Here is a 25,930-nt window from a genome sequence, read left to right on the forward strand (position 1 = left end):
GGGGGCGGCGGGGCTTGCGCGCCCAAAAGCCCGGATGGGCCGCGGCTTCCGGCGCGCTGCGCTCGGACGGCAGGGGGCGTGCATCCGTCGTACCTCGGCCAGCTCGGCACCTTTGGGGGCCTGTGCGGCCCGGTGTGACTGGAAGGAAAATGGAGCAAGAAGCCTAGCCTGAGGGGTAGCTCTTACCCCTCTGACCGAGGTCCTGCCGCTTTTGCCGCTAGGAGCCTCCTTCTCCTTCGGACCTAGTGAGTTCGAGCGCCCCGGCGGCCTGGGCCCGGCGAGTGGAATGGTCGCCGAGGCCCAAGGCGTCGGGCTTCCGCGCGCCCCGTGACGGGAACTAGGAAGCCTCGAGGTACGGCTCCCTCACCCACCCCGCCGACTCCAGGCGCGGCAAACCCCAATTAGTGAGCAGCAGGTATCGGCCTGGAAGCGCGTGGGCAGTTCTGGGTTCGCTTTGTGACTTGGGTCTCCCCGGTCGCTCTCACCCCCCGCCTGTGCCCCGCGCGCAGCCTTTGTGCATTTCGTGGTGGGGGGCGCCGGGCATGTGGGTCTGTGGAGGTTTTGTTGGAAGGAGGCGAGGTTGTCGCCACTCGGGAGGAGGGCGGGTTTTCGGGGCCGCGCTCCCAGCGGGTGGGGGTTTGGGAGGGGGTTCCGCGGGCACGGGGGTAAAGGTCAAGTGCGCGGGGAGGGGGCTGCCGGGGGCGGGGGTGGGTGTTAGAATAATGACAGGTGCCTGTTCGGTAGCTAGTATCTGCCGGGCGCTACGTCTGGGCGAGATTGGGCTGGTTCTGGGGGCAGGTTGACTCAGCTTTTCCTGTGGGGCTGGTCAAGTTCGGACACGTTCCGCGTCGGTAGTAGAAGGAGCTAAGCCCTGACTTGTCTCCAGCTGGGGCTATTTAAACCATGCTTTTTCCCAGCTGTATTCACTGGCTGTTTGAGAGAGAGAACCTGTGGTCACCGACCTGTAGCATTTTCTGCTGATGTAGGTAAGGACCCACTTGCTAATAAAAGCATTATTTATCTTATTTCTATATGATTTGTCTTTTTTTTAAACAGGTATTTCAGTATTTCAAGTTTTTATCGTGTGTTTTCTTTTCGTACTCGTAGGCAAATGTGCAATACCAACATGTCTGTGTCTACTGATGGTGCTGTAAGCACCTCACAGATTCCAGCTTCGGAACAAGAGACCCTGGTTGGTATTTTTGTCTCCAGTGTAACTTTAGCAAAAATTTATTTTATGAGGTGATCAACTAGATTTCACAGACCCCAGTTATAGCATGGCTCTTTAAGTGAAGTTGTAGTACATAGCTTAAATTCCTGCCACTCAGGCATGACTGTGGAGCAAAAGTTACCTGTAAGAATCAATATTTATTTTCTTAGCTTTTTACCACACTGAATTAAAAGTCAGTTTCATTATCTTCTTAAGTATGGATGCTTAAGTTATGTTTATTATGTGACTTTTTTTTTTTTCTGTTTTGACCTGTCAGTATTTAACTTTTGTAGAAGTCAGAAATAATTCATGCTTGTTGTAAAGATGTTAGGCATTACAGAAAAGTATAAAGTAAAAGCTGAAAATTCCAGTCTTCTGTTTTGACCATATCTGTCATATCTCCTTTTTAGATCTTTATCTATGTGCATACCCACATATATATATGCACATGTGAGTTTTAATCTGTCGCGGTTCAGTTTGTTTTACTAAAATAGGATTATACTAGAGATGTTAAGCAAATAGCATTTATGTCAATCAATAAAACCTACAGAATTCTTTTTTAACAGCTGCATGGTAATCCACAGCATTAGTGTACCATTTAAGAAATTTATGCCTTTACTGATAGGTTTTCTAAAATTGCCTTTAGTTTTTGAGTATTACAGATGGTGCTGCTTTGCATATGTATCCTAACACAAGTGTTATGTGTAATAGTTTTCCTCTCTGTCAAAACTGAATGTTATCACTGTTATTTTGCCCTTTTTTGGCAAAAGGTATTATATTATTGTGTAAGTGTGTATTTCCCTAATCTTTGGTGAGGTTGGGCATCACATCATTGGTTAAATCATTTGTTTCTTTTGGGGCTTGCTTGGTCTTATCTATACACTTCTAGGCTTATTGTATTTTTCTTAATAATTTGTAATAGTTCTCTGTGTTTCAAGTGTATTTAATTTTTATCATTTACAAATGTTAAAAATTAACTTTGCTTATTTGTTCTTTTTCTCATTGAGAACATTTTTATAAAGTAAAATTTGACTTTTGCTAGCTTTTGAATTTCATATGATGTTTTGGAAGAACTCTCCCATCCCAAGATTATACAGATAAACTGCTGTATTTTCTTCTAGCATTTTTTATTTTTACATCTAGAATTTATCTTTCTGTTCTTAAATGTAAGATTAATAATGATATTGTCTTTTATAGTAGTTTTCTTATTAATGCATGTCTTTTAAGTCTTAATAAAAAGCTGATGGCTTTCCATTGGAGACTTTGACTTTGGGTTGTTTTATGTAGTTTGAAGTTAATATAGTATATATAAAATTTTAGAAGGAAAAAAAGTAACTTTTTATGTTTTCTGGGATAATTCATTCTTTAAATAGCCTGAAAGTAAAGCGTATATGTAAGCACATAGGAAAAAACATATGATCAGAACAATTAATGATTCAATACTACATTTATTGTGTATTTTAAAACTTTCAGTTATTAAATAATATTATGTTGATTAGCTGGAAATAGGCAGTTTTCTTAAATCTTGTTCTGAGGGTTAGATCCCGAACTGGGTTGCTGTCAGATTTCAAAGTTAGACAGGATGGGAGTATATTGAAGGGAGTGCAGAGGCACCAGTCTGTATAGGGGTGGCTGTGTAGCTGTAAAGATACTTGAGTTTTGAAGATTTTGATACGGCAACAGATAGGGAGAAAGAGCATAAACACATTACATCCCTGCCCCCTTGCCAGATATTTTCTCAGTACAACTTGAAAAGCCTCTAGGTCAGAGGCAGGCAAACTACAGCCTATGGGCCAAATTTGGCCTGCTGCCTACTTTTGTGAATAAAGTTTTACCAAAATGGAGCCACATCCATTGGTTTACATATAATTTATGCTTCTGAGTCATACTATCTGGCGAGAAAAGCTATAAACTGTTTACTGTCTGGCTCTTTAAAGAAAAACATTAAACCCTGATCTAGTTGGCTGGCTCCTTCAATACAGGTCATATGTCTTATTTGTCATTTGTGTGTGTGTGCAATATCCAGTGCTGTCTGGTGCATGGCAGAAGCTCAATAAATGTTTGTCAAGTAGATATTTGGAATGTAGACCAACTAAAAGGCAGCATGATATTATAGTAGGAAGAAAATGCTGGCTTGCAGTTGAGGGATGTGAGTCTCAGTCTCCAGATCTGTTCTTAATTATCCTTGTCAGCTTGGGTTAAAGTTCGCCAGCGTTCAGGAACCTAATCTGTAGAAAGAAAAGATTGGTAAAAGGACCCACCATAAAGATTTACTCTTTTCTCTCGTATTTTGTAATTTAGTTTATAGTAAGCTCATTGGGGTATTCCATTTACCGTTGAGTTTGTAAGGTAATAAGCAGATGATAGAAATAGCTGGAGGAAAAAGAATAATTTTCACTGCCCTGGCATGGGTACTGTTTTTGATGGCAACTGATGATACTTGAGGGTTCTGTGATTATTTGCATAATAATTATATCCCAGCATTTTCTTCCCAAACACAGTCTGTGGTATTCAGTTTACATAGTTTATTACATTTAGTGAAAACATTATGACTTAGTTTTTGAGGTCTCTAATGTTGTGAGATAACATTGTGTTTGCTACCTTTATTGAAATTCTTTATGGATGAGTTTTCTGCAGGCTTATAGTTCCGGAATAATTTGGAAGTATAATAGCAACTCTGTGTTCTTTATAGGTTAGACCAAAGCCATTGCTTTTGAAGTTGTTGAAGTCTGTTGGTGCACAGAAGGACACCTATACTATGAAAGAGGTAAGCTGAACTAAGTTAAGATAACTTAATGTCTTACTAGTTACGTATAGCCGTGGGGAGAAATTGGTCATATGGAGGGATTTTCAGTAAGCAGGAATGTTAAGTATTGTGGTCATTTGGACTATAATTTGAAGCTGAAAATTCAGTTTATACTCGAATTTCATTTGTCAGCCCGGAACTCAGACAAAGGGAAGCTCTTTAGGGGTTCTTAGCCATTTTGTGCTGTGAACCCACTTGACGCACTGGTTAAGTCTTAAGATTTAGCAGCAGATCTAATAAATGTAATTTGGAAGTAGTGAGGAGCATAACTGATATTTTGAGATGTTTACATCAAGCATAGTATGTATGATATGAAAAATGCTTGTGATTTTATTGGTGACAAAATCACAGTTATTGTTAATACTTTGTGATTTGTTGCCTATGTTCATAATTGAAGGGCAAGCTAAATTTCAGTTAAAAATTAGTGAAAATACAGACAAACATTTTTTTCCCATCCAAATTAATGGACCCCCTGAATTCTATCCAAGGACTTATTGGGCATTCATGGATCCCAGGTTAAGAACTTCTGCACTAGAGGTACATGAGTACAGTATACTGATCTTTCTGGGATAGAGGTGAGCTGATTTGTGAACATATGTTCTATTTAATGGATACATTTCAATGTATTGTTCTCTAGCTTTAAATTTGTGCACAGAAGCATGTTCTTCATTGAGAGATGGGCCATCTTAGGGAAAATTTCGATGTGAATGAAATGTGCCTCTTCCCCATCTCTCACACTTAGTTTATGGGGCTCAGATTACTTAAAACACTGAAGGACCTTACTTACATCAGCATAGTGGGCAAGAAAAGATTCCAGACCCTTTTCCTTTTTAGCCACATTCAGAAGTTTCCTTATGGGACGTTTGGTAGAAAGAGTCTAGGTTCTTCTCCTTCTTCCTTTCCACTGTCTACCATCTCTTCCATCCATGGTCACATAGGAATATTCCTTTAAGTCTGAAGCCTGCTTAGCCATTTAAGTCTATAGACGGAGCTTGCAGGGAAGTGTCAAGGTAAATGGTGTTTTTGGGATGTTAACTTGGGTTTAACCTTATATTATCATTATATAACCAGTTAAGGAAACAAAAACGTATGACTAGTAGTAGGTAGAAATAAGGAGAAAATTGATCAAGGTCATCATAAAGACTTAGAATGCTAATATTAAACCGTGTAACAGTGATGTATATATTGTCTGACACAGTGTTCAGTTGTAAAATCTTTGTTCTGTGGTATGTGGGAGAGTAATGAAAGCTAGTATGGGGTAGTAGAAAGCACACTGGGCTAGAAGTCAGAAGATCGGGTCAGTTTCTTATTTCTCATATGCTGATAACAATTCTATGAAATATCAGGAGACAGTACTTGTAAAAGTACATTGTAAACTGTAAAACACCATATGTGTTTAGGTGGTTGTTAATAGGTTTGTATGTGGATGTCTTAAAAATGTATTGCCTACTTTGTTTTAATGGAGCACACAAAATATAATTTAACTGTATGTGCATGATTCAGGGTCATTATTTTGATTATTTATTGTGTAGATTATAATGATATCTTTAAGGGTTTATTTCATTCACTGAATTCTCCCAAACTCTTCTGTAGATGTAATTCGTCATTGTCTTCTCATCTGTGATGACCTCAGAGGTTGTTGAGGTATATGGTGTGCAGGACTAAATGACTCCAGGTCACTGCTATATTTTAGTTGATGTTTTTGATTCTGCAACTTTTCATTGTGATCAGTGGTTTTGCATTTTGCTGCCTTTTCCTTTCTTCCTAATAAGTAGTACCTAGATATTTGGGCAAAGTTAAAGTCTGCCAAATAAAGAGAAGACACATTTTAAAGTTTAAGTAAATCAGAAGCAGTGTCTCTACTTCAGTCAAATTAAAAGAAAAAGATATAAAATCAGCTTTATTTTTTTATTTAGGAGTACAGAATGGTTGTTATTTAGATGGTTATTGATGTGGTTGCTGGTTGTTTAACCCTCTTCAGATAAATGAGATGTTATTGAATGTATTTGAAACATTTAATTTTCTTTAATGCTCAGAAATCATATTTCTATTTCAGGTTATATTTTATCTTGGCCAGTATATTATGACTAAACGATTATATGATGAGAAACAACAGCATATTGTGTATTGTTCAAATGATCTTCTAGGGGATTTGTTTGGAGTGCCAAGCTTCTCTGTGAAAGAGCACAGGTAAGTTCTTTAGTCTACTGTAAAATGCCAGCTGGGCAAACATTTCAGTTCACCTCCATCCTCACTCCCTTTTGGCAGAGAAAATTGTTATTATATATAAAAGATGCTGAAATTTAATTTCTTAGTAAAATAGCATGTTACTTGAGAACCTGAGTTCTGGAATCTTACAAGCCTGGGTCTGAGACCCAGCTTAGTCATTTACTAGCTGTCAGACTAGGTAAATTGACTTACCCTCTTTAAGCCTTAAGTTTCCCCTGAATATGAAGTAGGAACAATGTAAATACCTTATGTGGAGGTTATAAAGAGGCAATGTGTAAGCAGTTAAATATTAGCTACAGTAACTGCATATTAAAAAAATATTATTATTGCAGTCACTTCCAAAGACAGTCTTTATGATACCCTGTGGTAACTGCTTAAATTTGAGCCCTAGTTACTTTGAAGATCTTTTTCTTTGTCATATACCATTATGGCACTTAATCAACTGAATTTAACCCAGATAGCATTTCTAGAATTACTCTGCCGAGAACTTTTTTTCTAGACTTTTTTTTTTTTCAGTCATTCTTACTTTACATTTGGAATTCCTTGTTTCATTTTTGTTAGTCTCTTTGCAGTGTATCTTAATGAGAAGAATACTTTTCACCTGAAACGTTTACCTAGATTCTACTAGTGTTTAATGCTCAATAATATTATAGCTAAAAAGATAATTAAGTGGGATATTTATAACTTTAAAATAACTTCATTATTATATGTATATGTTCATTATTGAATATTAAGAAAAGACAGAAAGCTAATGATAGGGGAAAAAAAGACTAATTTGTCATCGAAAGGTATTTTTACTTGTCATTTTTACAATGTATTATGCACAGATGTGTTTTAACCCTGTTGTGAACATACTATATTTAATTTCATCCTGCTTTTAAATTAACATACAAGCTTCTTTCCATTGACAGACGATATCTGTTTAATATTTATGTTATTTTATACTTGGCCTTGGGATATAAGCTCTAATTTTATAAGTTTAAGAAATAACTATATTGATAATTTTGCACCATCTGAGTATTGACTCTTGATAATGTTTGGAGCTGTAATTTCTGATACGGAAAGCACAAATTTAAAATTATCTTTGACTTGAATTCTAATGTGTTGAGAGGTTAAACACTGGGGAAACTACTGACTTGGGGAAAAGATACGAGTAGGAATATTGATTTTTTTGTGAGTTTAAGGAGCTGTATCATCAGTCCCAAGGATGAAAAAAATTAGTTGGGATTGGCACTTTCCCCTTAACCTTGAGACTTAGAAATGATATCTTGTGACCAATAAATGTTCTCTAAAGTCATTAGTTGATGAAAAATGTACCATGACTTCACTGAGTATTGGCATAAGTGAATTGTTTCCTTATGCTCCAGGAGGGCAGAGATTTGTTTTTATTTCATTCTTTGTTTTCCCCGATTTCCAGAACAGTGACTGGTACTCAGGCTGTATTAAATGACCGTATACTGCTCTATCTTTTAATAAATTTTCAGATCAAGAAAGAAAATCCATTAGATGATTGGTCTAAGGTTGATAAAAGTCAAAACTATAATGAGGGCTTCCCTGGTGGCGCAGTGGTTTTGAGTCTGCCTGCCGATGCAGCGGACACGGGTTCGTGCCCTGGTCCAGGAGGATCCCACACGCCGCGGAGCAGCTGGGCCCATGAACCATGGCCGCTGAGCCTGCGCGTCCGGTGCTCCGCGGCGGGAGAGGCCACAGCAGTGAGAGGCCTGCATACCGAAAAAAAAAAAAAAACTATAATGAAGTTCCTATATAATGGGTTTTGCATAACCTGCTATTTTTTTAGGCAGTCTTCGTCTGTGCCCGGAGCTAGATAAATTCTTTTCTGTTTGAAAATACGTATGTTAACCTGCCTCGTGTGTTCGCACCAGTTCTCTGGGGACTTTTGCTAAAGTCTCAACAAGGCATGTTTCAGGAAATGGAGATGTGAAATCTTTGCACTAGGGAGACTTTAGTGATTATTAAATGTGGCTGCGTGTAATCATTGTGCAAATAATTACTATGGTGGTTTTTAGTGTCTAGAAGCTTATCAGTACTTGAATGTAGTGATTTAAACTTTGGGTTGTAGCATGATAGTTTATACTAATATGCATTTAAAAGTCTTGTTAAGTCTAGTTAAATACATTTTTATTTTAAAATGTACATGTTTTTTTTCTCTCTACAAGGAAAATATATACAATGATTTATAGAAACTTGGTGATAGTCAATCAGCAGGGTAAGTTCATTTTGAATTCCATAAGCATGTACTGTAAAAATATATTAAAGACATTCTGTGGATGTGCGGACATCTTATAATTGTGATTTGCTTTAAAAGTTGCTCTCATTGTATATTTAATTATAGTAAGGGTATGATAAATTTAACAGGAAGAAATACATATGAGCTAAAACAACATAATACTAAGTTTCTTATGCACATTTATTTGCAGTGGATATTTAAATATCCTGTTACATAAATTTAAGCCTTGGGATATCAGGTTAGAATTTGCTTTGAAAGGTAGATAATTTCAAAATCTTCTGCATAGTAGCGATAGGAGCAAACCTTGAAACGTATTCAAAGGCTTAGGGAAGTAATACAGATACCTAGGTAGGGCCATTTGAATGGAAGGGTCCTTGTCTTGTGTGTTTTTTATAATAGACAAAACTTTGTTTACCAGTTTGTTCAGGTGAGTGCCATTTTACTTCCCTTCCTTTAGACTTGTAGTTCTTAACTGGTTATTTTTGGGTTCCATATCCTGTTGATAATCTGATGAAAGTGCTAGGTTCTTATTCCATAACGATACACCTAAACATACACAGTGATAGGCCGGTAAATGTTTATCAATCCACTCTCCAGGGGAAGAGCCTTGATTTGTGGTTACTGGTTTCCATAATATAAATACACTCAGCATGACCATTTTCAGCCGCAAACACGGAGTTGGGAAGAGATGAACACAGTTTGCTTGGGAGTGCTGGTAGGAGCTGGCTCCAATACACCATAGGCTTTTTTAAAAAAATTTATTTGTTTTTACTTTATTTATTTTTGGTTGTATTGGATCTTTATTGCTGCACGTAGGCTTTCTCTAGTTGCGACATGCGGGCTTCTCATTGCGGTTTCTTCTCTTGTTGCGGAGCATGGGCTCTAGGTGTGCAGACTTCAGTAGTTGCACCACAGGCTTCTTAAAATCCATTCTTTTTTTTTTTAATTTATTATTTATTTTTGGTTGCATTGGGTCTTTCTTGCTGCGTGCGTGCTTTCTCTAGTTGCGGCGAGCACGGACCACTCTTCGTTGCAGCGCATGGCCTTCTCATTGTGGTGGCTTCTCTTGTGGTGGAGCACGGGCTCTAGGTGCGCGGGGTTCGGTAGTTGTGGCTCGTGGACTCCAGAGTGCAGGCTCAGCAGTTATGGCGCACGGGCTCAGTTGCTCCGCAGCATGTGGGATCTTCCCGAACCAGGCCTTGAACCCATGTCCCCTGCATTGGCAGGTGGGTTCTTAACCACTGCACCACCAGGGAAGCCCGAAGTCCATTCTTAGTCTATAATTAAGAACTGTTCTCAGGGCTTCCCTGGTGGCTCAGTGGTTGAGAGTCCGCCTGCCAATGCAGAGGACACGGGTTCGTGACCCGGTCTAGGAAGATCCCACGTGCTGCAGAGCGGCTAGGCCCATGAGCCATGGCTGCTGGGCCTGCGCGTCCAGAGCCTGTGCTCCACAACGGGAGAGGCCACAACAGTGAGAGGCCCGCATACTGCAAAAAAAAAGAACTATTCTCAGCTTGTTCATTTTCCAGAACGAACTGACCACTCCTTAGTGCTCCCATTATTTCGTATCTAGATTTTATTGTTATATTACTTTGTTAAACTTACTTACACAAGTGTGTCCTCTTCAGGTTTGCAGTCTGCAGTACACAGTACAGTGTTTATTAATACGACGTTTAGTAAATTTATTGAATTGAATACTTATTCTTCCAGAGTTAGGATTTAAGACCCAGAAAAGCACATCACTGTCTTATCCCAGAATAGAAGTAATTATTAGGCTGGTGACTTGACATTTTGTTTTACAAAGCCCTTTATGAAATCAAATGAAGGCAGATAAACAACTGTAGTATCTCTTGTAGTATTTTCAGTTTTCTGAAGTATTATTATCCCTGATGTATTCATTCATTCATTTAAATCTTGGTTGATTGCTAGGAAGATTTTACTAATGAGATGGTGACCTGTAGATTACTTATGTTATTTCCATTCTGAGTTTGTTTCAGGTTTTAGTTTAATATAATTAACTTCAGAACTCCTGTATCATTGTTCTCAAACTTGTCACACTTAGTGCTTCCTTTTTATTACATCTGTTTTGTAACATCTCTTATACTAAAACAAAATATAACCTATTTATATGGACAGCTTAAATCAGTATAATACCTTGCCCATAATATAAAAAATAAATAAACTGTTATGATAATGCATATAATTTCAAAATGTTAATACTCAGACCGGGCTTCAGTGTTAAGACGAAAATATTTTCAAGGGAGTAGTAAAAGGTATTTGATTATGATCTTAGGTGATGGTATATATCCCACATTTGAAATTTTGACTTGAGCTCCAAGTCTGTACATCTACATACAGACTAAACCTACCTACCTGAAAGTTTTATCCACTTTTCAGTTTATCTTCCCATCCAAATCTGTTCATCATCTGAAGTTTTGAATTATACCACCCATTTATCCACCCAAGGTAGAATCTTGGAATTCTTGACTCCTTTCTCCTTTGCCTTGTATGTCAGACACCAGGTTCTTGTTGGTTTTTACCTTTTTAATTTCTCTGGAATTGATCTTTTTTCCGTGTCTTAGTTTAGACTTTAATGCTTTTCATTTATGTTATTGCAGTTGCTAATACTGGTTTCCCTGCCTCTGTTCTCTTTTTCTTCTATTTTGGCAGAGGGAGTTGTCACTCTTCTGCTTATAGTGACCATTTAGGGGTTCCTTATTGCTCGCTGGGTAAAATACTTGCTGTGAACTAGCAAATCAATTTTATCTCTTAGATTAAACCTTTTTAATGGTGCGTGGCTGCAGCAGTGCCTTAGGGAGGAATGTGAAGTATTAGCTGGGGAGGATGCAGTGATTTGGGATTGGTGGCAGGAATATTGCTTGTTGATATCTTTGTGCTGTTTAGCAAGACAGGCAGGATCCTTTATGATCCTGCTTACATTCCCATAGTAATGAAGTACCTGTAGTTCCTGCAACAAACACTGGTAGTTCACTTCTGAATGCTTTTTTCACAGTGTTTCCTCAGTCTGGAATAGCCTTTCCCAGTCGTACTTCCACATATTCTACTATGAAACCTCTCCTGATTCCTTGTTACTCAGACCTTGCCGCATCTCTACCAAATAACCATTGCTTCGTCTTCTCCATTAACTTATCTTATAATACTTCTTTTAGTGTGCTTATTTTATTGTACTTTATAACTATTCTTATGTATCTTCTATATTAAAATTGAATTATCCATTTACGTCTCTAGTATTCAGCACAGGATGGCACTTGGAGACTACACGTTCAGTGTTGGTTAAAAGGTTAAATTGTATGAGGAGTTTGTTCTGGATAACATCTATTGAATAACCCTTGCTTTCCTAGTTTGTGATTCTTTGTTTTTATTTTCTGTCAGAACCATCAGATTCAGGCACATCTGTGAGTGAAAACAGGTGTCACCTTGAAGGTGGGAGTGTTCAAAAGGTAATCTTGAACTCATTCTACTATGATGTTTCTTGAAAATTTGGAGTGTTAAAAACAATGAATTTTTAGCTTCTTCGTGTTATAAGTTTGTGGGTTTATTTTTTGTTCTTTTCTCCCTTGAATGCTTAGGACCTTGTGCAAGAGCTACAGGAAGAGAAACCTTCATCTTCAGATTTGGTTTCTAGACCATCTACCTCATCTAGAAGGAGAGCAGTTAGTGAGACAGGTATATATGAGTATTTAATTGGCACTTTCAAACAGCTTTTCAGTGTTCATTCTTTACTGAAATTAGTACATTTAGGCTTAATGAAATTGTGCTTTTTTGGTTTAGATGAATGAATTTGAGTTTCTTATTTTTATATGATTTATTTGGTTTTAAAATTGCTTTCTTAGCAACATTTTTCTGGTTGACTACAGCAGGCACAATTTTACTGTGTCCTGCTGGATTTTATAGTTAGCCAGCTTTTTGCTGTGCGTGGTAACAGAGGACAAGGATATAAACTCTATTTTAGTCATCATTCTTAGTCACCTTAACAGTTAAAGTATTTGTTGTTTCTAATAAATAAAACACACCAGTGAGTTTAAAAACAGAGAAATAGCATCTTAGAAATGAGGACGAGGTAAAGAAAATAGCTGAGAGCATTTTTAACAGAGAGAACAGGAGGAGGCTGTTGCCTGATGAAAGTCATGATAACTAAAACTATGATTCAGTGGAAAAAAAAGAGTTTGGCAAATCAGTGAAGTAGGATAGATAAATCCAGAGTAGAGTTTTGTACATGAGGGCAAAGGGCAGCAAGTGCAGAGTAATACATGGGAGTAGAACAAATGGCTATTTGGGGGGAAAAAAATCAAGTTATATCTGTGCCTTATGCCAAAATGAATACTAAATGAGTTGAGAAGATAAATGAAAAAAATTACAACATACTGAAATAAATTCACTTTAAATTTGACAGTGTTAATATCCTTATTATAAGTTTCCAAAAGTCAATAAGAAAAATATTAAAAATCCAACTTGTAAAAAAAATTTTTTTCATAGTAAATAGAAATGACTGATAAATATGAGGAGTGGATTTTAGTGATTTAGCTTTATAAATAACAAAAAATGCAAAAAAGGTGTCTTTTCTGGTCTTTCAAATTAGGAAAGATGATTTTTTTTTTAACTTGCTAACTATGTGTTGGCACTGATGCACTGTTGGTGTATCAATTCGTGTAAATTGGTTAACCTTTATGAATTATAAAAAGGCTTGGCTTTCTTACCGTTATCACAGTAATCCAGTTCTAGGAATCTATCCTAAGGATATAATCAGAAATGCAAAGATTATATGTAGAGATATTAATTATAGCATTATTCATAGTTGAAAACATATATGATGCTAGAGAATGTCATCACTCTAGTCCAGGCCATTGTCATCTCTTACCGAGACCACTGCAGCAGCTTCTGATTTTCTGTTTCTAGTTACTTGCTCTTTCTGTCCTTCATCACAGTACCAAAAGGGATCATAAAAGGTGAATTGGATTGTGTCACTTCCCCACTTTGTTTATTTACCATTGACCTTCAAATAAAACCCACACTTTTATGTTGGCTTACAAGGCCCTGTTCTACCTTTAATCTGGGTTTTGGCTTTTTTCCCCACCTTCACTGTGTTTTAACTGCACTGATTGGTTCCTCAAACAAGTCAGAATTCTTTCCTGCTGTAAGGGTGTTTGCACAGTTTTTTTCTGCCAGAAGTTCTTCTACCTCAGTCTTGTAAGACCAGCTCCTCATTTTTCTATTTTTGCTTAATTATTACTTTCTCAGAGAGGCTGTCCCTAACCACCTGGAAAAGTGGATCCCCTCTTGTTATTCTTTCCCTTAGCACCCTGCTTGTTTCCTTCATAGCACTCGTTATAGCTTGTAAATGATCGTATTTTGGATGCCTTGATGTTTGAACGTAAACTTCCTCTGGTGGTAGGGATGATGGCTGACTTCATTTTTGTATACCCACTGCCTCGCACTGTGCCAGACAGAAAGAAGGTGCTTGGATTTGTGGACTGAATGGTTCAATTATGATGAACCTATATTATGGATACCATATTCTGCAGCCATTAAAAGTAATGTAAAAGAATGTTTAAGAGAAAACAACCCCTGGGAAATCCCTGGAAGTCCAGTGGTTAGGACTCAGTGCTTTCACTGCAGGGGCCTGGTTTTGATCCCCGGGTGGGGAACTAAGATCTTGCAAGCCATGTGGTACGGCCAAAAAAAAAAAAAAAAAAGAAAACAACCCCAAGTTGTACATATAGTGTGATATAAATATGTTTTTTAGACGGAAGTAAATTTTTTAAATGACAGCTGGAAAATTATTATGCTAAAATGTTATTAGTAGTTATCTCAGTGGTAATATTATAGATGATTTACATTTAAATTTTTGTCTGTTTTTTAAAAATTTCTACTGTGAGTAATACAATACTTTAATAATCAGAAAAAAGCCCCAAATGTTATTAATAGAGTTAAAAAATACACATCAGCAGCATGGTTTTGGCCTTCTAGCCCACATCTTTCAACCAAGATCACCTTTTATAGGGAATACAGACATTAAGAACTTATATCAAGAACTTGTGATCTTGTAGAGATAAATACAAAATTAGAGGATATAAGCGTGTTTTGGGAATTCAGAGCAAGAAGAGATAACTTCTGACTAGGAAGATCAAGAGAGGGAAATGGAGTGAGCAAAGGTGTGAGTTGTACCTGTTTCAGGCATATGGATTATATTTTATTTAATCTCATAACCCTGTTAGATACTTAACATATAAGGCTGCAGTGAGCACCCTTGCTCATAAATCCTTAAATGATTATGCAGATATTTGTCTAGGATAGAGAAACTGCCCATAAAATGTTACACTGTTTTGCGTTTTTACCAGTAGTGTATAAAAAGTCCTTTCTCCCAAATCTCTGAGACTGTCTCTCATTTTAATTTCTGTCATTCTCATGAGTGAAACATGGTATCTCATTTCAATTTGCATTTCCTTGATCACTGAGAGGTAAGCCATTTTTTCATGTTTATTAGTCATTTGTGTTTTATGCATTGCCCTTTCATATCTTTGACTCTTTTTTAAATTAAGTTTGTCTTTTACTTGGTTGGTAGGAGGCCTTTATATAAAGTGGGTATTAATCATTTTTTATTATGTGTTGCAGATTTTTTTTCAGTCTGACATTTGCCTTTTAGCTTCTTTTTTATAGTATTTTATTTTGCCATGTAAGCCTTAAGTAACTAACTTAATCTTGATAGTCTTTTTCTTGAGGGCTTTGTAGTGTCACATCATACTTTCCCACCCCGGTATATTCTCTTATATAAGTAGTTGGATGGTTTTGTTCCTTGTATTTGGTATTTTAATCCACTTGGAATTCATTTTTATGTCTGGTGTAAGGTAGGACTCTTCATTTATGTTCCTGACAGATTTGGTAACATTCTCACTTTAAGTCAGAGATAATTTCTTATTTAAAATAAAATGGACCAGGGACTTCCTGGCCGTCCACTGGTTAAGACTCCGTGCTTCCACTGCAGGGGGTGCAGGTTCGATCCCTGGTTGGAGAACTAAGATCCCTCATGCCGTGTGGCCAAAAAATAAATAAAATAAAATGGACCAGTTTTAACTGGTTTTGATTCCTGTTGAAAATACTGGATACTAAGGAAATTGAAACATTAGGAATACCTTCTAAGTAAGTTAAACAGTTGGTTCTTTCCAGGAAAAAAAGTGAAATCTTATATCCTAAATTCTGATTTTGACAGAAAAATTGTAGACTGGTTAATAAAAGGTCTAGATGGATTAAATTAATTGTGAGTTGATAAAGTTCTGAAACAAGCTTTAAAGCTTTTAAAAATGTAGTGTTTTGCTATAACTCTAAGTTGGACAGATCCAATAAGAGTGTTGACTTTTGAAACAGTAGTAATTCACTATTTTTCTCTGTTTAATTTCATTGAAACAATTTTAGTACAGATAGGTAACTTAAGACAGCTCAATTTCTAAATACATTATAGTACAGCAATTTAATTAACTTGTTTTTCTTTACATATTCAGAAGAAAATTCAGATGAATTACCTGGTGAACGACAAAGAAAGCGCCACAAATCTGATAATATTTCCCTTTCCTTTGATGAAAGCCTTGCTCTGTGTGTAATAAGGGAGATATGTTGTGAAAGAAGCAGTAGCAGTGAATCGACAGGGACTCCATCAAATCCGGTAATCCTCTCATTTTAAATAAAACAGGACTCTCTTATTTTTAGTCTAGTTCTGGCAGTCCTAATAAGCATCCAGATAGAATGCACATGTATGATATGTGATTGCTGCTATACACTTGGTAAAATTTTCTTTCAAATGAAACTGTATAGATCTTCCCCACTCCCAACCCCGGGTTTGCGGAGAAGGGTGGAAGATAATGGAGTTGCACTGGAGTGTGTTGGTAAAATTAGTGCCTATGTTAGTTATTAATGTCACCCTACATATTGGAGAACCTTTGTGGGCCACTGCACCAAAGATATCTTAAGATTCTAAGCAATTTTGTTTTGCATATTTAGAGTAAATATATCTTATTACAGCTCTCAGCAAATAAGTGAACATAGCCTGATATCCACATTTGCCATATGTAGGTCTAGACATCAGGGGAGGTCTTTTTAATAAGACTGTGAAATATTGGTATATTATTGCATGCATGATGGGAAAGTATCAGTACTTTTTGATCATTGATACAAAATTCCAAAGTATTAGTCAGCATTAACATTCTTAAGAGATATCACTGAAGGAGGTTTTGTAAAGAAATTTTTGCTAACAAGAATGCTTGACAAATGGAATGTTTTCTTTCTTGTCATTATACATTTGTCTTTAAAATGTTATTAAAATTGGACTCTTTATTTGTGATATGGCAACATTTCATGGCGATTATTCTGGATATTAGTGATTATTTTATAGTTCTCTAGAAGATGTAAAGGATTGAACAAAATGTGATAGTAACCATATTCTTTTTATGTATTATTCTTCATTATCTTTACATTTTTTTCTTCCAAAGCAGTGATTTTATGGATGCAGAGGTGCCTTCTGGAGTTAGTACTTAATAGAGCTGTTACTCATGTAGGCCACTAGATGGCATGGTGAGCTCCTCCAAGAGCAAGTTCTTCATTCAGTAGATATTTGTGTCTTTTCTATGCCAGGTTCCATTTGGCACTGGAGATACAGTGGTGGTCAAGGTAGTTATGATCCCTGCCCTCATTGGGAGATAGGTCATCAGCAATCAAACAAATAATTAAAATACTGAATAAATGCTATGAAAAAAATACAGGGTCTTGAGAACAAATATGTGTGATCTAAAAATTGAATCCAATTAAATAAAACTTGATGTCTCACCAACTTCATGTTTGGATAATTTTATTCCTTACAAATGGTTTTAATACGACGACTATGTGCCATTTAAACTTACAGTCTATTAAAGTTGTTTCAGAATTCTAGCTAAATGGTATTAAAAGTCCTTGTTCTTTCTACCTGGGACACTGCCTTGTTATCAAAGCAGTATAGAGGGTATTTCTTTTTGTTAGTCCTATTCTACGCTCTCTTCTAAAAATCCTCTCTGTTAAAGATCTATTGTTTTTGAGGCAAAGTCCCTAGTTGTGAAAGCTTTTGGTAAGGCTAATTTTTTTCCTTCATTTTAGCACGTCACATTATTTGGTCTTGTCATTCACCAATTTGTGAAGGGAGTTAAAGGAAAGTGCATTTGCCTCCCATCTTTTCTTTCTTTTGGGTTTAATACATTGGGGGAACTAAGGCTATATTCTAGGCTCTATACCAGGCAATTAACATATTTTATCACCTCAGCAGCCTCAAACTCCATTTATAGATGGGAAAACTAAGACTTGGGTGTTTCAAATAACTTGTTTAAGATCACATAACTAATAATTGTCACAATTGGAATTCAGAAAAACAGGGATTTTAAGATCTTTCCAGATCAAGCCTGTCTGATACTTTTTAAATATACAGTATTTAAGAGTTTTTAGGTTTTTCTTTTTTGAACATTAGCTAAACTTTTGAAAACTTTCTTTTTTTTAATTTATTTGTTTATTTTTGGCTGCGTTGGGTCTTCACTGCTGTGCGAGGCCTTTCTCTAGTTGCGGTGAGCTGGGGCTATGTGCGGGCTTCTCATTGCTGTGGCTTCTCTTGTTGTGGAGCACAGGCTCTAGGTGCGCGGGCTTCAGTAGTTGTGGCTCACGGGCTCTGGAGTGCAGGCTCAGTAGTTGTGGCACACGGGCGTAGTTACTCTGCAGCATGTGGGATCTTCCTGGACCAGGGCTCGAACCCGTGTCCCCTGCACTGGCAGGCGGATTCTTAACTACTGCACCACCAGGGAAGTCCTGAAAACTACTTTTAATTTTGCTTTCTTCATAGAACCCTAGAATAGGAGTGGGCAAACTTTTTCTGTAAGGGGATGGATAGTAACTATTTGGGGCTTTGCAGGCCATATGGTATCTGTTTCAGCTACTCAACTCTACGGCTGTGAGGCAAAAACGGCCATAGACAACAAGTCTAACAGACAACGGGCACGGGTGTGTTCAGTAAAACTTTATTTATAAAAATAGATGGGTGGTGAGGCACAGTTTGCTGACTCCTGCCATAGAAGATGCTTTCTGAAACTTAATGTTTATTGTGATTTTTACCCCCTTATTCTAAACATAGTACACTAAAGCCTAGTTAATTGAAGTGTCCAGTTTCTTAGGTTATTAGAGCTGTTATTGTATTCTAGCTTGACTTGCGATTTTAATGTGATTGTTAATACAGCCTTTTTTTAGGAATTAGAACTGCAGTTCAATGAATGTTGCTTTTACTACTACTTTCCTATCATCACGGTTTAAAACAGTCTTTTGACCTCAGTGGTTGTAAAATAAATACCTTGTTTTTGTTTTTATAAATGATGGGAATATTAGAGATCATTTAATCCAAACTCATGTGTCATAGATGAAATAGCTGTGGCCTTTACAAGCTAAATATGTCTAGGTTGAAAGTTACTTAGTGGCAAATCTAGAATAAGAATGTATGTATCCTGACTACTAGACCAAAATACTTTTTCTAGTTCTAGCCTTCTGCTTTGTGTATGTTCCTACCCTTAGCCACTGATGGCAAATATTATGGGACTGAAGGTTCTCTTAGGTTCTTATACTATTAATCAGTTTTAAAATGAATCACATGAGCAGATACAGAATTTTAAAAATAGATTTAAAAAATTATATCTGAAAGCTCTTCCAAAGAAATTATTCTCAAAGTTCATTAAACATAAATCATAATTATTGTATATGTTGTAGCTACTAGCATTCTACCAGTTGGAAGATATAAAGATGATTGAGACATGGTCTTAACTCTTAAAGTATGTATAATTCAGATAAGAAACGTGTACAAAATTATGTTTTGCAAAATTTGTGTGTGCAAATATATAATACTCAATAATATAAGTAGCACAGATAATTAAAGGTGGGGAGTGCTCTTCTAGTTATAGTATTGACAAAGGCTTTGGCAAAAAAGGATGAGCAGAATTTGAAAACTATCAAGTTATTCCAGCTAGAGGGAAGGTGTGGAAGTTGAAGTTTGGTTTAGGAAACAGTTTAGATCTGGTTAATGTTCTTGTTTAGTGGGGATAGGGGGGTGTCTAGTTGGAGATAATATGAAAATGTTAATATAGACTTCCTGTATGTACCTTGAATGCCAAGGGAATTTGGCCTTTTCTTTTATATAATGGGGTTTTGAACAGAGAAAATATTTATCTAATCATAACCCAGAAGCTTAACCTAGTGTCAGTGTGCAGGATGGAACTGAGGGGGAATTAGGTGCACAGGGAAGAGCTAAGCTGTTGCAGGCCAACAGGTAATGTACATTAAGTCGCTTTTTTTCCCCCTCGATTTTAGGATCTTGATGCTGGTGTAAGTGAACATTCAGGTGATTGGTTGGATCAGGATTCAGTTTCAGATCAATTCAGTGTAGAATTTGAAGTTGAGTCTCTGGATTCAGAAGATTATAGCCTTAGTGAAGAAGGACAAGAACTCTCAGATGAAGATGATGAGGTAGTTTTTTTTTCTCTGATTATATTCTAAAGTTCTTAAATACTTTCCATATTCGTTGACTGATGAGATTGAAATAATAATGTGTTCAGATTTCACATCACAATCTTTGACTCTTGATTTATTCAAACTAGAATATTGGTTTGTGGACTTGAGGCTTTGTAATTCCTTGTTGTCTTATTTATATTTTTAAAAATGTAATGTCAAGAAGTCAGTAGGCCTTAATGAGCATTCTTATATTAGTCTACTCGTTTTTAAAAATATTTAATTCAATTCTCCTTTTTCATTTTTAATTTATGAAAAAGTAAAGCATGCATGCAGTTAAAAGTCACATACTACCAGCAGATCTGTTTCCTGGAAGTGACGAGCTTCAACATTTCTAGCTATTTCACTGTAATTTAATACTTCCATATTTATAAAACAAAAATGCTTGTACTGAATATTTTACTTTATTTATTTTAAACATTCCTGTATGTTGACTTTTTACCATAGTGGGTGAGGATTTTACCATCCTCCATTTCCCCCCCTTTATATTCACTCATTCCATGACACCTTTGTCTCAGATATCTCATATATAACATAATTGGACCCCCGTATTTGCGAGTTCCACATTGGTGGATTCAACCAAGTGCAGATTGGAAATATTCGAGTAAAAAAAAAAAAATTCCAGGAAGTTTCAAAATGCAAAACTTGAATTTGCTGTGGGCCATCAACTATTTACATAGCGTTTACGTTGTATTTACAACTTTTCATATAGCATTTATTAGGTATTATAAGTAATCTAGAGATGATTTGAAGTGTAGGGGAGGATGTGCATAGATTGTATGCAAATACTATGCCATCTTACATAAGGGACTTGGGCATCTGCAGATTTAGGTATCCTTATGGGTCCTGGAACCAGTCTGCCCACAAATACGGAGGAATGACTGAGTACATGTTGTTTGTTTAGGACTTATCACTTATCACTAAGAAGCCTTACTGGTTGAAGAAAAAAGGTGATGAATTGATGGTAATGGTTTTTTTTGTTTTTCTTTTTCTTAGGTGTATCGAGTTACTGTGTATCAGGCAGGGGAGAGTGATACAGATTCATTTGAAGAAGATCCTGAAATTTCCTTAGCTGTAAGTATGCATTTACTTTTTCAAGGAATCAAAAAATAACATTGAAGTCAAGATTAGAAAAATATGTCTAGTCTACTTCTTGACATGAGGTAGTTTTTATAAAGTTAACATTTTTTTTTTAAGTTTTAATGGTTTAAAATATTTTTGTTCTTTTATTGGGTTGGGATCTGTTGCTATACTTTTTAGTTTTTTGTGTTGGAATTTGAACTTTTGAAGAACTTCATTATGGAAAATTTTGGGTATGTACAGCATAGAGAATAGTATAATGTATCTCCGTTGTACTTATCACTCAGGTCTAACAGTTACCAATATTTTGCCAATCTTATCAAATATGAATATCATATTGATTTGTATTAGAATATGTGGTGGGATTTTCTATTAAAGAAATCTGGACTTAAACATTTACATTTCATGCTTCACAGGGTTCCTCAGGTATTGGATGTGTGTTTTTTTAACCAAATATTATTGCTTTAATTTTTGTTCTTAAATACTGCTTTTTGTTATATTTGGATAGGAAATCTCAGTTTTCTCTTTCTGAGATAGAAACAATTATTAATTATCCAAATACTAAAAAGGAGGAGAAATTGTAAAATCTTAGGAAAATATTTTGCTATATTAAATTCAAGTAACTAGTTGAGTCATTTGATGTCAGGCTGAGTGAAATGTTTTAGACATAGATCTTGTAATTTATCGGACTCTTGAAGCACTTTCTTCCTGTATTACAAGACCTGTCTTTGGTTTTATCATTTAGTAGATACCTGCTTTTACAACTTGAAAGAACCATTGTGGGAGAATGAAGTTTCCACCCTTATTGCTAATATCTTATGTCATTTGTCAGGCAACTTAAAAATGGTTACATTATTCATGGCAAGATAGGAAGGACCTCTTATGGCAAGTTTTACATGCACAGTGTCCTCAGGCAAGAACCATGCTTCTCGTAAGGCAGGGAGATAAGGGATATGTTCAGTAAAGAGGCTTGGGATGTGGGGGAATTTGTTATCCAGATTGCATAGTGGGTGGAAAGGTTTGAGAAATAAGTTGGAATAAGGATGAAGCAATGAGCAGTTACAGAGACGAGAACACAGAAAAGGATAGACAAGTAAGGGGCATACATTCTGGATAGTGACAAGGATGGCAGAGTTTATCTGGCTGTGATTGCTGAAAAGAATGTTTTAGCATTTCCTTTGTGGGTGTAGTTAGGGAACACCCAGTTGAGCCCTGGTTTTAGAGCACTTCTAAGAGAGTCTTAGTCAATGGCAGACTGGTTGATAGTTTTGTCTAGATTGATTTGGTGGACTGGGCACAGTATCAGGTTTGAGCCTTTAAGGGAGTGGAGTGGGTACAGGCTTCATTACAGAGAAGATCCCATAGCACTTGCTTTAACTAAATGAACCAACTCTGTCCTTGAACAGATAACTTTACAGGTACATGGTTAAGGTCATGGTGAATACGTTTTTCATTTTAGAATTTTTAGCATAGTTTGGCTGGGAAAAAAATGTATTTACAAGCTCATGCTTGAGGAAAGACTGTTGAGTGCTTTATATAAGACATGAAATGCTGAAAATTGAGCTGTATGATACATTTTACCTTAGACATATTGAACAAGTTGCTAGCGTTGCTGTGACTGGTTATTGAAGGGTTACGGAAGCTAACTGTCTTGTTTCCTTGAAGGACTATTGGAAGTGTACTTCATGCAGTGAAATGAATCCTCCCCTTCCACCTCATTGCAACAGATGTTGGGCCCTTCGTGAAAATTGGCTTCCTGAAGATAAAGGGAAAGATAAAGGGAAAATGTCTGAGAAAGCCAAACTAGAAAACTCAGCACAAGTAGAAGAGGGCTTTGATGTCCCTGACTGTAAGAAATCTACAGTGAATGATTCCAAAGAATCATGTGTTGAGGAAAATGATGATAAGATCACACAAGCCTCCCTATCCCAAGAAAGTGAGGACTATTCTCAGCCATCAACTTCTAATAGTATCATTTATAGTAGCCAAGAAGATGTCAAAGAGTTGGAGAGGGAAGAAACACAAGACAAAGAAGAAAGTGTGGAATCTAGTTTTCCTCTTAATGCCATTGAACCTTGTGTGATTTGCCAAGGTCGACCTAAAAATGGTTGCATAGTCCATGGCAAAACAGGACATCTTATGGCATGCTTTACATGTGCAAAGAAGCTAAAGAAAAGGAATAAGCCCTGCCCCGTATGCAGACAACCAATTCAAATGATTGTGCTAACTTATTTCCCCTAGTTGAACTACCTATAAAAGTAGAATTATATATTTCTAACTATATAAGCCCCAAAATTTAGACATGAAATTTATTTTTATTTTTTTAGCTGTATCAAAGCAAGAAAGTATCTTACTACATGTAGGTTTCTCCCAATAGTGAATAGTTACTTCCTTTTAGGAAAATGCCCCTTCTGTTGATATTTTATATTTGGGTTTTAATGTAATTTGGATTGGATATAGAGTTCATCCTTTACCCCTCTACCCCTTTTTTTTTTTTTTTTGGGCTGCACCGCTCTGCATGTGGATCTTAGTTCCCCAACCAGGGATCAAACCTACGCCCCCTGCAGTGGTAGTGCAGAGTCTTAACCACTGTACCATCAGGGAAATTCCTACCGCTCGTTATTTAAAATAATTTCCACTTTCTCTTAAATGAGAAGTATCTGACCTTTTAAAAAATATATAAGTAGGACATTTAAATGTAACTTATTCAGTACCTTTCATGTAAGGAGGAAAAGTTCGTGTGAAAGATTTAATATTTAAATTTTACATACTCTTAAACTTTCCAATCCTTAGTTTCTCTAGTCTTTCAGAGCCTCTTAAAAATAAGTCCCCTGCATACGAACCTTCAAATTGCCAACTTTCAAAGATGCGAATGTGAGCTGGCATGTCCAGTCACGAAAGTTCACGTGAGTGGAGTACGTTGTCATGTGCGTGCATCCCCTACAAATGGTTGTGCTTTTGTGTACTTTACTGTGTAGAGTACAGTAGTATAGTATCTTTATCTCAAGCCCAGGATGTCTGGAGGCAAGCATAAAAGCAGCAGTGATGTAGCTGATACTGCTGATGGAAACAAAAGTGCAAATAATTGAGAGTGGAGTGACAAGAGGAAGAAGTATCAGAAGAACCAAAGAGATTCACGATGCAGAAAATGGCAAGGGTTTTTTCTTTATTTGAGGAGGCACTGTTAGTTTTTGAGGCACAGGACCCGAACGTAGAGTGGTACACGAAGGTTGCAGCAGCCGTTCAGAATGCAATCCAGTGCTACCGTGTTATCTATGAGGAGAAAAAAAGAGCTACTACCCAGACATCATGGGATCGGTTTTTCAAGAGGGTAGGTAGAATTGAATCCAGCGAGGAACCAGAACCTGTGCCATCAACGTCAGGTGTGAGTGAAATTGCAGCTTGCCCTCCATCTCCTGTTGCTGACAATCCTTCAGCTCTGTCATCTCCCACCTCTTCTCCCTCCTTCAGTCAGTAACTCTTCTTGCCTGTTCACTTGATGCCAGCCCCTGTATGCCAGCTGTTGTACTGTACTACTGTACTTTTCAAGGTACTGTACTGTAAGATTAAAAATGTTTTCTTTATTTTTTGTGTTTGTTTTTTATGCATTATTTGTGTGAAAATATTATAAACCTATTACAGTACAGTACTATATAGCCGATTGTGTTAGTTGTGTTAGGTACCTAGGCTAATTTTGTTGGACTTATGAACAAATTGGTCTTACGAACGGGCTCTCGGAACTGAACTCGTTCGTTGCAGGGGACTTACCGTATTCTTTCTAGATAAAAGAACTAGGTAGATCGTTTTGGTGCTATGTAAGTAGCACTTACATATTTCTCATTCTCCAGTCTCTTTGATATGATAAGGGATATAATAAACAGGAGGACTGTTTGTTTTTATACTAGCTGAAATTGTCCTAACTTCTCTAAATTGTCCAAAAATTATAAGAATGACATCCTATAAGAATGATGGGATCAGAACATAAAATTCTGAAATAACTCTCAAACTGTATAGATTAACATCTTGATTTATATTAAATCTTCAACAAAATAGTGGAAAATAACAACTTTGATTTAAGGTCCCAGTGTATTTCTCCAGTATATGTCAGTTGTACATACTCGGGTGAGGACAATAAAATTAACTGAGCTATGAGTTTAGAACAGAACTGAGGGATAGTTTTGCACAACATGTTGGTGTGTCAGTTACAGAACATTGTGTTAAACTTTAAAAACAAAAACCACACACACATATGACTTACCCATATATAGATAATGTAAGTAACGGCTGAAGGGATCAGCACCTTAGCCAAAGAGTGGTCCTCAAATAGAGTAAAGCTTTATTAATTTGGGATTTATAATACTTCAACTAGAACTAAGTAGAATTGATCCTCTCTGAGGACAGAGAAATAAAAATGAGATTATAAACACTGTATAGTCAGCCCTCCATACCTGTGGATTCAGCATCCATGGATTTAACCAACCACTGGTTTGGAAATATTCAGGAAAACGATTCCAGAAAGTTTCAAAAAGAACACTTGAATTTGCTGTGCACTGGCAACTACATAGCATTTGCATTGTGTCAGGTATTTAAATCTAGAGATTTAAAGTATGTGGGAGGATGTGCATAGGTTATATGCAAATACCATACCATTTTATATAAGGGACTTGAGCATCGAAGATTTTGGTGTCCCGGGGTTGGGGGGGGGGTGCATCTTGGAACCAATCCGCCATGGATACTGAGGGACAACTGTATATTATTCAATGATTCTGCTGTTTACAAGACG

The 25,930-nt window shown here is 36.8% G+C and overlaps 2 protein-coding genes across 9 annotated transcripts in view; one reads left to right on the forward strand and one right to left on the reverse strand.

The window, feature by feature from the left end:
- The first annotated feature begins 43 nt into the window (after positions 1-43).
- Positions 44-24,731, forward strand: MDM2 (MDM2 proto-oncogene). 8 transcript variants are annotated; one of them, XM_067697278.1, is made up of 12 exons: positions 45-415; positions 918-986; positions 1,108-1,192; positions 3,903-3,977; positions 6,073-6,206; positions 8,423-8,472; positions 11,887-11,954; positions 12,084-12,180; positions 16,011-16,171; positions 19,870-20,025; positions 21,064-21,141; positions 22,813-24,731. In XM_067697278.1, exons 3-12 carry the CDS (start codon positions 1,112-1,114, stop codon positions 23,386-23,388), a joined length of 1,476 nt encoding a protein of 491 aa, XP_067553379.1. In that variant the 5' UTR covers positions 45-415; positions 918-986; positions 1,108-1,111; the 3' UTR covers positions 23,389-24,731. The 8 variants fall into 8 exon arrangements, with proteins under 8 accessions (XP_067553383.1, XP_067553382.1, XP_067553379.1 ...); XM_067697277.1 differs by having other exon boundaries at positions 45-352; XM_067697279.1 differs by having other exon boundaries at positions 45-245.
- The window catches only part of CPM (carboxypeptidase M), a 134,540-nt gene continuing 111,339 nt past the window's right edge, over positions 2,730-25,930 (reverse strand). The window contains exon 9 of the mRNA XM_067697285.1: positions 2,730-3,438. Coding sequence (XP_067553386.1) covers positions 3,409-3,438 — 30 coding nt within the window. The 3' untranslated portion in view covers positions 2,730-3,408. The remainder of the gene's footprint in view (positions 3,439-25,930) is intronic.

This window comes from Pseudorca crassidens, chromosome 11, assembly GCF_039906515.1.
Source record: "Pseudorca crassidens isolate mPseCra1 chromosome 11, mPseCra1.hap1, whole genome shotgun sequence".
In the NCBI taxonomy this organism is placed as follows: domain Eukaryota; kingdom Metazoa; phylum Chordata; class Mammalia; order Artiodactyla; family Delphinidae; genus Pseudorca; species Pseudorca crassidens.

Coding starts and splice junctions, on each gene's coding strand:
- MDM2 (XM_067697278.1), top strand. CDS start 1,112: ATGTGCAATACCAACATGTCTGTGTCTACTGATGGTGCTGTAAGCACC. Junction 20,026..21,063: donor TCTCAGATGAAGATGATGAG/GTAGTTTTTTTT, acceptor TCTTTTTCTTAG/GTGTATCGAGTTACTGTGTA. Junction 21,142..22,812: donor ATCCTGAAATTTCCTTAGCT/GTAAGTATGCAT, acceptor GTTTCCTTGAAG/GACTATTGGAAGTGTACTTC.